The sequence below is a fragment of the Bactrocera dorsalis genome, chromosome 5, assembly GCF_023373825.1.
Source record: "Bactrocera dorsalis isolate Fly_Bdor chromosome 5, ASM2337382v1, whole genome shotgun sequence".
NCBI classification, from domain to species: domain Eukaryota; kingdom Metazoa; phylum Arthropoda; class Insecta; order Diptera; family Tephritidae; genus Bactrocera; species Bactrocera dorsalis.
In genome coordinates this window covers 41,317,302-41,330,112 of record NC_064307.1, presented here as the reverse complement: position 1 = coordinate 41,330,112, position 12,811 = coordinate 41,317,302, and the positions used below count along the sequence as shown (strand labels likewise).

At 37.9% G+C, this 12,811-nt stretch overlaps 1 protein-coding gene across 4 annotated transcripts in view; it reads right to left on the bottom strand.

Annotated features, from left to right (window-relative positions):
- LOC105229026 (carbohydrate sulfotransferase 11) overlaps nt 1-12,811 on the bottom strand; it is a 43,161-nt gene that overhangs the window by 1,073 nt on the left and 29,277 nt on the right. For 3 of the 4 annotated variants that reach the window (XM_049457354.1, XM_049457355.1, XM_049457357.1), the window contains exons 3-8: nt 11,223-11,351; nt 9,589-9,736; nt 5,874-5,940; nt 5,664-5,808; nt 2,713-2,868; nt 2,070-2,401 (exon numbers count right to left, since the gene is read on the bottom strand). In XM_049457354.1, the coding sequence (XP_049313311.1) occupies nt 2,070-2,401; nt 2,713-2,868; nt 5,664-5,808; nt 5,874-5,940; nt 9,589-9,736; nt 11,223-11,351 (977 nt within the window). The remainder of the gene's footprint in view (nt 1-2,069; nt 2,402-2,712; nt 2,869-5,663; nt 5,809-5,873; nt 5,941-9,588; nt 9,737-11,222; nt 11,352-12,811) is intronic. The other variant, XM_049457358.1, reaches the window with a different exon arrangement.

Genomic DNA, 12,811 nt, shown 5'->3' with positions numbered 1-12,811 from the left:
TTACCCAGTTTTCAGGGCGTTGATCAACGCATTGTATTGATCCGTTGCGCTTCTGAGCACCGTAGATTTAAGCTGTTCGACAGTAGGAACCTACGTTGAACACATACTTCACAGTTGTCCTTCTATCTAACCTTTAGGGTCCTAAAACATGATTAAATTGATAGAATAGTAAACCGGTTCTAGCAGCTGTATTGTCAAAGCGTTCATGCCCATCAGCTTCAGCAGGTAAGATTTGAAACGGTTTTTTATCGCAACAACATCAAATTGATTTTTCAAATCGAGACAAGTTTGATCCTCTTCCTCTTCTATGCTGGCGAAGACACCACTGACGCGATTATAGCCGAGTTAACAACAGTGTGGAACTTCTCCACCTGGTCTTTCCAATGGAGTGGAGGTCTTCCTCCTCATCTGCTTCTCCCGGTGGGTATTGCGTAGAATACTTTCAGAGCTGGAGTGTTTTCGACCATTCGAACGACATGACCTAACCAGCGCAGCCGCTTTCTCTTGATTCGGTGAACTATGTCAATGTCGTCGTATATCTCATACAGTACATCGTTTCATCGAATACTATATTCGCCGTGGACAACGCGCAAAAGACTATAAATCTTTCGCAGAATCTTTCTCTCGAAAACTTGTAACGCCGACTCATCAGCGGTTGTCATCGTCCATGCCTCTGTACCATATAGCAGGACGAGAATAATGAGTGACTTATAGAATTTGGGTTTTGTTCATCGAGAGAGCACTTTACTTCTCAATTGCCTACTCAGTCCAAAGTAGCACCTGTTGGCAAGAGTAATCCTGCGTTGGATTTCAAGGCTGATGTTGTTGTTGGTGTTGATGCTGGTTCCAAATGAGACGAAATTATCTACAACCTACAACTTACAAGTTATGACTGTGAGCAGTGTCTTGGGAGCCTAGTGCGACGACTTTTTGTTTGATGACAGGAGATATTTCGTCTTGCTCTCGTTCACTGCCAGATCCTTTTGCTTGACTTCATTATATAGCCTGGCAAAAGCAAAACTAACAGCGCGAGTGTTGAGTCCAATGATATCAATATCATCGACGTACGCCAGCAGCTGTACACTCTTATAGAAGATGGCACCTTCTGCAGCTCAAATTATTTTCTCTAGGAATGGATTGAAGAAGTTGCACGAAAAGGGGTCACCCTGTCTAAAAAGTCATTTGGTATCGAACGGCTCGTAGAGGAATGATCCTGACAGAGTTTTTGGTATTGCTCAACGTCACTTCACACAGCCGTAGTAGCTTGCGGGGATGCCAAATTCAGCTCATATTTGTGCTGTCAAAGCTGGCGCTGATTGTGGGGTATCCATTTTTATGGATTGGGCAGATCACATTCAAATTCCAATCGTCGCGTATGCTTCCGTCTGACTATATTCTGCAAAGAAGCTGATGCATACTCCTTCTCACTTCGTCGTCGCCTTAGTACACTTCAGAGTTCCAAAAACATGATTAAATTTATAGAATAGTGAAACATTTTGGAAGTGAACTATTGGAATCAAGTACGAGAATGAAAACACGTTTTCATGTGACGAGAGACATTTTAAGTCTCCCTCAATACCGCCAAGTTTTAAAGGCTTTTACCATTTCCAAAGACTTAAATGTCAAATTACTGTCAAAAGTGAAATTTATATTGATAGAAACTTAAGACAAAGTAAAATATAATTGCTGACATACTGAGAGATCTGCAGTAGATGTACGTATACTGTGCTCTATTCTACAGTAAAGATGATACAGAAGTAAGAATTAGGTTGGGTCGGCCTTTTTGTAGAAGAAAAAAATGTTTCTTATGAGCCAGCTTTACCTAGATTCCATTATAACAGTGATAGAACCCACAGCTGTTTAACACTCAACTTGAAATTCTGCTAAAACTACACTCACCATATAGGGTATATAAGGTATTATTTCTAGCACGCTTTTTAAGAAATTCCTTACTCTATTTCTAAAGTCTAAACTTAAACTCGTTAAATGAAAAACCAAAAACCAAACCAAGCAATCTAATGAGTTAAACCTATTTTAAGGATTTTGTGTATCATTAATCATGTACTCACTTATAATATTGATACAATCCCTGCAATTCTCTTGGCGATAATTTTGAATAGAATGACTGCAGCAACTCCTGCGTATTCTTGCCTTTGCCCGCATTCCGCCATTCCGGCGCTATGACACGCGACAAGCCAGTCTTGTTAATGAGATATAATTGGTCCTCGTCCAGTGTGTCGAATTTCATGATCACATCGAAATTGATGAGACATGGCGTGCAGAACATCGTCGACGAGACGAAATGCATGTCAATTTGAACGCTGCCGTGCTTGATTTGAACCAGAAGCCAACGTACAAACTCCGGGAATGTGGGATATCTGGGTGAGTTCATATCCAAATTCTGTGAAGTGTGAGTGAGGAGAAATTAATATGACGACTAAATAATGGTTAAAATTATATGTGATTGTGGGTGCGTATGTATAGTAATGGACTGTTAAACAAAATGTGAGTATGTGTGTAAATATATAGGCGTATAAATATTTAGGTGAGGCTTGCTTAAGAATTCAAAAAATGTATACAATATACAGTTGTATATAACGCACTTAAAATGCTCAGGTATACACATATATTATATATAAATTTGCACATTTGCATACCGTTACATAAACATACATATACATTTTTTTTATTGTCGAACGCGTGCCTACTCACTTTGCTGCGATATTTGCGCACAATGCGCCGTCCCAGCTTGTCGTGATAGGAATGCGGTATGGCAAATACCATCTTATCACGATATGCACTCAATAGCCTCTCGAATGGATGGCGTGCTATCATGAATGTAATCGAGTCATTTTGTGCTTCTCGCAGCTGAAAAAAACAACAAAAGCAACAAAACATACATATATAATATTCAAGCAAATATCCATAGTATGTATGTATAGATGTATGATGTATGAGTTGCAAGTGTGTGGGTAAAGTGTTGTCGCCAGTAATTGATTATAAAATAGCGTCATTTAACTGATGGACTGTCGTTTACCGTTACACAAGGATACGTGCATAACAAATTAGTAAATAGCATGTTATGTCTGCGTATGTGTGTGTGGGTGTGTGTGTATGCATGTAATTTCGTGCGCCGAAAAGAGGACAAAAATAGTAAAGAAATTGCCGGGCCAAATAAATACGCGTGAGGACGTCATTTGTGGCTCAATTAATATTAAATAACGGTAACTTGTAATTTCATAAATAGTTGGGCGAATAGTTTAAAATTAAACATTGGAATAAATTTAGCTTAAGAGGTCAGGTAAACCTTGAACTTAAAAAAAAATCGATTTTTTGTTGACCTAAAATAGATTTTAGCCCAAAACACCTTCTTAAATTAGAAAATTTGTTTTTGTCGGTAAACATTTTAAAAGTTTCTCACGACACATCAAGTTTTCGAAGAAGTGATGTGAAGCTAAACTCGCACGAACTTCACTGACAAACTTTATGACTGAAAATTTTCCATTTTTTGTTTTGTTGCAGAAGGTTAGGTTAGGTTATTCTGGTAGGCCAATTAGTCACATAAAGACCAGTTTGGGTCCTTTGCGATTCCAGATGGAGTTCAGTTGCTAGGTCCAAGAGGAATAGTCAGCCTTTAGTATATCATAACGTGGGGACTCCACATGCTTTCAGCGTAGTCTCACCAATGCGGGACAAGTTCCCAAGAGATGCTCCATGGTTTCTCTACTGCCTTGCTCTAGACATTTCCTGCAGTCTTCTCGATGTGTCTCCCCATCTTGCGATCGTGTGCCGCCACCAGACAGTAACCAAGTTGGTATTCTCAACATATTCCTACAGTCTCTTCTACTGTTTGCCAATAGAAACTTTGTGTATTTCCGTTCACACTTTGCACATGACTTTAACAGTTTTGCACCCAGGTAGTTCGTTCTATCGGGTTTTGATTTTCTTAATCATGCTTCTTGCGAGATCGTCGTGTAGACAATACATGGGTTTCATAGTGTTGATCATGTTTTCGGATGTTAACCGTACAACATTCGTAGCAACTATTAGCACTATTAATTGTCCTCGATGCCTCTGTGGCCTGGGACACAGTAGAAGTGAAGTTACTTGCTTCTGGCAACACTTTCCACTGCTGCCCTGCTTCCCAAGACACTTCTGCCCTAGATGCGATGCGAAGATACTGCCATGATTACAGCTTGGCTGTCTACGTAGAGGCGGCTCCGAGGGTTTATCAATAGGAAAGACTTCTGCTTGAAATATACTGCAGTGGTCCGACAACTTAAAAGGCTGCCTTATGCCAAACTCTGGACACCAAGTTCATGGTCCATTTTCAAGCCATCCGTATAGCATATCTTTACGTCAGCCGTTTTTCTCTATGTTTACTTTGAACGTTCTTTGGCAGTTGAAAAGTGGGATCATGTAGTCGGTGTTTGCCTAACCATCATTACTCACCGCGCTATGGCCGAAGGTTTTATATGTAAATTCTACTGCAGCCAGTAATCGTCCCGCCGATTTTGCTGCGCAGTTTTAAGCGAAGGATCTATAGGTGGCGGGTATAGTACCGGTTCAAGTGCCGCCGTAGAAGTTGTTCTTAAAGCTCCCGTTATGCACAGCGCAACGAGTCTCTGCACCCTTTCCATTGACTTCCGATAGGTGGATTTCCGAACGCCTTTCCACCATACGTAGAGCAGTATTGGTCTTACAACAGCTGTGTAGCACCAGTACATGAGAGAGGGAGGGGGCCCAAGATTGTGCCGAGCATCTGCCTACACGCATATAAAGCATTACTAGTTTTTCTTATTCTTTCTTCCACGTTGTGCTTCCACCACAGTTTGCTATCCAAGGCTATCCCAAGTTATTTGGTGCGGTCCTTGAGAGATAGTTTCATTTATCGAGGGAACTTCCATAGAGGAATTTTGTGCTTTCTTGCGAAGAAGCAGATCCGTTTTCTCTTGGTTCAACCCCAGATCCGCTTGTGATACCCAATTTTAGACTGTAGTAAGAGTGGTGGTCATCATACTGCTAATGGTCTGTGGACATCTATACTTTGCTTTCCAAGTTCCTTAACAGTTTATTCACCACTAATGTCCATAGAAGCGGAGATAGCACTACACTTTGCGGAGTACCTTTACAGACTTCTTTGGTCATTTTAGCGTCGTTTCATTCTGCTTTTATTCGTCTAAAGGTCATAAGGTTTCTGATCCAGCATTGTATAGCAGTTGACTGGATACTATTCAGAATAGATTCCATAGAGATTCTTTCGATATTAAATACCAATGTATGAGTGCCGCCTCTATTGATCTGCCCTTCGTATATGTGTCTTGAGTCTTGAACAAGCTTCTCGGAGGCGCTGCGGCTCTAATGTGTGCGTTTCAGAAAGTACGAGTTCCTCGAAAACTGATGGAAAGGAATGCGATTCTTATTTCATGCCCCGAGAATAATTGGTGCAAATCAACGTTTTAGCAATAGGTACTTAAAAAAGATAACAAACTCTGCTTGTTATCAGAAATTATAAAAATGAACTTGACATGGCCCTGAAGACTAATATCTACTTAATCATTCCTGCGATAGAGGCAAACGTTTAACACGGCAGTTTATAATTTTCATAAGAAAACCCGTATTTGTAACACCCTGTGTTTATAAATATGAAATCAATCGCTTACCTTCTCAATAGAGAAACGAGGATAACGTTCCCGTGCCAAAGTGAGGAACACTTCTTTGGTTCGTTGTAGGAATTCCGGCGAATAACCGGCTAATACATTAAAATTGTACATCCATGATGAGGAGCCGGCTTTGAACACATTGCACCTGCGAAAAAAATGGAATACGATGAATAAAATATGCGCAAATAAATTTCATTTCAACACACTAACCATATGATGTGATATTTTTTATTGACTAAAAACTCCCAAGCGTTGGGCTTGTGCCAGGTGTCGTTACCTATGGAGAAAAAAGGAAAAATTTAAATTTATTACAATAATCACTGATAATGAAAAAATATTTCGAAAACTGAGTTTTTTAAATATTCATACATAAAAATGCTCTCATACCGTATATGAGGTAAAATTTAATGTCTCTGGCGTAGTTACGTTTTGACTTATCGCGCTTTTAGTAGTTTTTAACAGTATCGTTATATGGTGAGTGATCGGGGTTATGATCCGATTTCATTCATTTTCACACAGTCGATGGGGGTTCTCATATAATTTATGTAGAGCAAATGTTGGTGTAAATTTACGGTGAACACGCTTTAGCTAAGCGAACGTGCCAAAAGTGATTTATACCGTTTAAAAGTGGCTTGGAAACCAAGGACATCATGGATGGCCAAAGAAGTTTGAAAACGAGGAACTGGAAGTATAACTTGATGAAGATTGTTGGCAAGGACAAGAAGAGCAATCTTTGCTCAAGCAGCCATTCTGACTCTTCTCTCAGACTGTTAAAAGCAGCCGGCTACATTCAAAAGCAATGAGATCGAATATCAAATGAATTGAACCCAAAGCACGTTGAAAGACGATTTTGAAAAGTTGATATAAATGGATTATATATATGACCAACGAGCTTAATCAACAACAAAGCAGAATATATGTGACGCCAACGTAATGCTTTGTATTTGTGGAGATCAGAAGGCCGTCCTCTATTATGAGATTCAAAACCCACCCAAGAAATTGAAGCAAGTGATTACATAAAAACGACTGGGATACGCGCCTAGATATGAGGCAATAATTCTTCATAAGGACAATGCTCGACCTCTTGTTGCAAAGCTGGTTAAAAATTATTTGGAAAACAGCGGCTGGAATGTTTTGTGTCACCCGTTTTATAGCCCAAACTTTGCTCTCTCTGAATTCCTTTATTTGCGGTATACAAGGTATGACAATTAAGTAATGAGACTGATTCCATAAAAACCGTATATTTGAAAATTATTCTACAACTCTGCCATCCCCTTCAAAGTAGTCCTTTTGGGCAGCTATACAGCGATTCCAGCGCGTTTTCCATGCTTCGCATAATTTCTGGAACGCTTCGACTGGGATGTCCGCAAGTACCCTCGTCACGGCCGCCTGGATGTCCGTAAGCAACTCAAAATGGGTTCCTTTGACCACCGATTTTGTTTTAGGAAACAAAAAAAGTCACAGGGTGACATGTCGGGCGAATAAGGCGGCTATTGCAACATGGCGATCCCTTTAGAGACCAAATACTGGGGCACGCAGAGGACGGTGTGGAACGGCGCGTTGTCGTGATGAAAGATCCAGTTACGAGCAATGTCTGCTTGGGAACGACAAGGAGCACTATCACCATACACTCTTACAAATTTAGCGTACGTTTCCGAAGCTGCTTCGCCCAATCTGGCGCAAAATTTTATCGCGACGCGTTGCTCTTGATTTCGTTTTTCCATTTTCGTGACGAGCACTACAAATACACGTCTACTCAACTTGACGCAGCAGGCGAACTAAACAAGCTAGAGCGATGGTACATATATCAATGGAGAGGAGAGGTATGCCGGAAAAAGAAAAAGGTCACAGGTTTACCACAAGCGCGGCAAAAAAATCAGTCTCATTAGTTAATTGTCAAACCTCGTATGCAGAACGCTCTTTGGGTATCAAAAATTGACTTGATTCATTTTTGGCCGCTAAACCGTGACTTTTCTTTTGGGATATACAGATTTAGCAGAGAGAAGAGAAAATGTTATAGCTTCATATGGGCAATACTTTGAATAATACTATTCGTCATGTTTATCTTAAATAAACGTACAAATTTTGAAAAAAATATCTGAAGGAGACTCACATCTAATATTTAGTTGCCTTTTATATTTCGGGATTACAGAACAAAAAGAAATTTTCATTATTGAAAGTTGCTTTATTGTCTTTCAAAATATTCTCCATGAATATCTAAACATTTTTGCCCGCGTTTGAACCAATTGTCGAAGCATTTTTAGCACTCTGCTTGAAGTATCTCCAAAACATGCCTTTTGAATGCATTAACCGCGTCTTCAGGTGTCAAAAAACATGAATCTCTTTGTTTTTTGTTTACGAACGGAAATAAAACGAAGTCATTCGATGTCAAATCAGAACTTTTAAAATAATCATCAAATCGAGGTTTTCAATGCTCAAAAGTGAAGTTGTTTCAGGCGATTTGTGAGAACTTGCATTGTCGCGGTGGAAAGTGTTCCGTCTTCGGTGGCTGGTTTTTTTGATTTTTAAAAGTCAATTGGCAATCAAATGGTTGTGCACCACTCAGATTTTACTGTTCTGCTAGTGTTCTAGTGGTATGGTTGCGACATGCCCATTTGTTTAAAAAAAAACAAGCAACTTTTCGCCGTTGACTTCGGCTCATCTTGAAACACCCATACAGTCGACTACTCTTTATTTTCGTTCTCATACGAGTAAATCCCCTAATTAATCACCAGCCACAATGTCATAAACGTTTTTCGGAGCACCGTTAAGATATTTTATTAACATTCCTCTCGATCAATCGACACAAGCTTTTTTATGTAATTTACAAATTGTGTGGGATTCAACGTTAACAAGTTTTTTTAAAGTCAAATATTCATGCAATATTAATTTCGCTGTTTAAGGGGTTACATGGGTTTACGGGTTTCAAAAATATTGATTTTTTATTATCTTATTAAATTCTACAACACCTCTAGAATATTGTCCTAAATTTTCAAGTTGATCCGAGTAATTGTTTTGGAGATGCAGTCTTGTGCACTCGAGGCTAGCAAGGCTAAGCACCCCATCCTTACACGCGTTTTTCTCGAAACTATGGTTTTGAAGTCGGTTGGCAAGATTTCTAGAGAATCTTCATGAAATTTTACACAGTTCTTTGAGAGACAATTTTTAAAGACTTGGATGAAGATTTTTTTTCGATTACAACTATTTGAAAAAAAGAGTCGCGCGATTTTCACTGAAATTTTATTTTTTTGTAAAAATTTCTGCCAATAATACAATTTTCAGTTTTTTTCCATCGTCCAAGCTCTAAGTTAAGGTATTTTTCACTTTAGATGATCCTGTAAGGAGTTATCCTGCCAATGTGGGCGCGTCTACTTTCCGAGGGGTCGCCGGAAATAGCGTCGCAATGGCCGAGTTTAAAATATATTTCAGAAGCTCTTTGTTAACAATGTATGTTTGTAACAATAAAAAAATTCTAATAAAATATTTGATTTTATATGAGGAAAAAATTGTTGAAAAAAGACCCGAAAAAACCCACATAACCCCTTAATTTCATTTTTTTTGGTCGAGAAGAATAGTTTAAGTTACTGTAAACAACACAAATAGTGTGCGTATGTCAAAACGTTCTGAGTGTGCATAGCATCAAAGATGTAAAATAATTTACGATAAAATTGTCAGTTTCCAGATTGCAAGTATACATGTAAGTGAATACTCGTGTTGCCAAATCCCAAAATATAAAAGGCAACCTACGTTTTTGCGGTAAATATTTATCAATAAATGTCCTTCATTTTAATTATTTTTTTTTCTAAGTACTTTGCTTATTATCTAAGTTTTCTGCGCCCTCTCCATCAATACTGAGTCAGCACAAAATATTTACAAACAAAAATATATAAACACTTAATACTGTAAATAATTGTGCTATATTTACCCACGACATCCAGTCCGAATTCGGTGCATTTCTCCTGCAGCAGCTTACGTCGCCGCTCCATGCGCTTCTCGACGCGCTCCACATCGATCGGGGCGAGCGTGTGCACGGCATCTTCTGGCAAAACTGGCAGGTGTGACTCATTAACATACTAAATGCATAGAAAAAGAGACCAATATAAAATGTAAAATATGAAAAAAATTGTTTGCAAACAAACCGAATACATGCTAAATACGCGTACATAATGAAAATTGTTTGTGTTTCTAATAAGAAAGTATTACAATACTTAACTACTAACCATAGAGCGCACACGGACGGCGGCACACTAAAGGGAAATATGCATTAAATGTCTGATTTATGGGAAAGTCATTAAGCGTACAAAATGCATTTGGGGGGCGTAGTGATGGGTGATGTGGCGGGCGGTCGGTAGTGCTGGTGGCTGTTTGTGTTTGGGTACGGTGGAGGTACAAATGTGCACGACGGGGCGTATGAGTAATAAACACGTAGTAAAATATTGGACGCTTGATTGGTTGTGTAGTATGAGCGCTAATGCTAAGAGCGGGGTATGGCGGGATGTGGCGTGATTTTGACAGCTTGCGGCTACGTGTTTTGATTTTCAATATATATGTATGTGGGTCGTAGGGTTTAATGAGGAATTTCGTTCGACGGCGATTATATATACACATATATTATTTTTTTTGCTGTTAATATTTTACTGGGCAAATAAATAGTTGTGGGTGATCAACACAGTTATGCTTGCGGTTTTAGTTTTCTAAAATTATGCAAATATTTTTGTTTGAGTTTTGCGTTGAGTATTTACAATGACTACAGATTAGTTTGCTGATTGATTGGTTGCGTGTGTGCATGTGCCCACACAATGTGTGGCACTAAGCGTTAATTAACAGCTATGTAGGTACATATGTATGTATGTATGTAGTTAGCTTGCAGCGATGCAAATGTAATGCGAATGCATGTGAATGCGTGTGTGTGTGCGTATTGAAAACGAATACTTCAAATTCTTACTTGTTGTCTGCATACAAACGAGTTTTATTTGTTGCATTTTGGGTAGTCGAAAAAGTCTTTTCGTATTTCTAAACAAACTTCACTTGTTTTATTTTATATTTATACTTTTAAATAAATAAACAAATATGTAACACTTTTTGCCATTCTTCCGGTGGAGACATTATTCCATCAGTGTAAAACTTTCATCAGTGTAAATCGAAATTTCCAGAACGAAAGCGAGCGATTGTTGTGCTACACGAACTGATACAGCATCGTCTCTATAAACTCCAAAAATTTTATTGGTGGCTTGCGTTGCATTCTTCGCTTTTTTATACAAAAATTTCAAAATATAGCGAATTTCTTCATTATTTTCACTCATTTTTGAACGGCTGTAACTTTTTTTCAAAAACCCCGAATTTAATTTTCTCTTTGGTTGAATGAAGCTTAAAATCTCACCTTTCCAATACTATATGACATAACAGAATGTGACTAGTAGCACTGCAGATATACGACTGCAACCACAACTATTGACAAAATACGAAAAGACTTTTTCGACTACGCAACATGTTTGTATGTATTATTGTTTGTATGTATTTGTGTTTGTTAATGTACATTTTGCAAACAAGTATATTTACTTTAGCATATTTGTAAAATTTTTTGCGCGAACTGCCTGTCGCCGCTACCGTTAGATCCTTATTTTTCCCCAGCAACATTACCGGATAACGAAAACTTTGATCACCGAAATGATCGTTGAACTTTGTCGCCTAAAAAAGTTGTACGATAATATAAAGATTATTTGTTGTTGGTGTTATTATTGTTGCAACATTTGAGCTAAGTGTGAGAACATTTCATTGTATTGTACGGAATTTTTACGCAAACGTATGCTTACTATGTGATTTTTTCGAATTTTAGCGTATTGCAAAATAGCTGGTGCAAATATAGGGTGCGAATTTTGCATAGAAAAAATTTGGCTTAATAATTTTTAGATTTTTTTATAAATTTTCATATTCTCATAAATTGCTATACAATACAATTGAAGAAAAAAATGTGTATGTCTATTTGCACAAAAGCCTGAACTATGAAAAGAAATAACATTACGAGCAACAATAACAATGTACAACAAAATGTGTGCACGCTGCACGCGCTTAAAATGTCGCTGATGTTTGAATATGTGTGTGTGTGTGTGTGTGTGTGTGTCAATGCACGCGAAAGTGCACTCTTTAGTGGCGATAAATGGCAAAAGTGTTGCTTTTGGGCGGTACAGGGCGTATGAGTGATTGTGTGTTTGTTTTGTGGTACGGGGCGTATGAGCGATATAACGAGTCGCTATTAAAAACAATTTATAATGAATATAGTTAATATTCTTATAAATATGTACACACATGGTATTTCTATAGCGAAGCGTTGCAGCAACTGCGCAGCTGACTGCCACAAGCTTATAATTGGTGTGAATGAAGCAAATGTCGTGGGCGAAAATTCAACGAAACGTCTTCTATGAGTAGTCAAATCAGCTGTTTACCAACAAAGCGTCTAATAAATTGTTATTATTGTATATTATGGGCAATTAAGTGTCAGCAGTAGCTCATCTCAAGCGCAAATATTTATTTTGTGGCATACAAATACATATTATTACATATGTTTGTTTTTGGAAAGCTTATAGTTATAGAGTACTAAAGTTTGAATACATATATATGTACAAATATATTCTGTGGCTGTTCCCAATAAAATATTAGACAATTCAAAGCATGAGTCTTAAGTTTATGCATATATATTATTATACTCGTATATACAAAGTATATTGTGTATGAGCTCATAAATTTAATTTTAATTGCCAAGTTTAAATGCAATATTAAATAATATTTTACTAAAGATATATACATATGACAAGTTAATTGCCTTTGAGCTGTACCAGATTTACAGCGTGAACTGGAAAAATGGCATATTAATGGTTGAAATTTAGCTTTTAACTACTTTCAACGCTATACAAAGTGAGTGTTTTTTGAAGTAAATACTTCAAAGGGTCTTTAGTAAAATGCCTCGGAAAAAACAAGAAAAAACGTTAACCCTTCATAAGTACATTACTAATAGCATAAAGAGGCATACAAAAATATTTATCTAGTTTGCTATAGTCTATAGCGGCCAGATACCTATGGTTCCGACAATCATCAGTTTCATGGGGAGAAGAGGACGAGTGCAAAAGCTCAAAACAATCTTAAAAACTTAG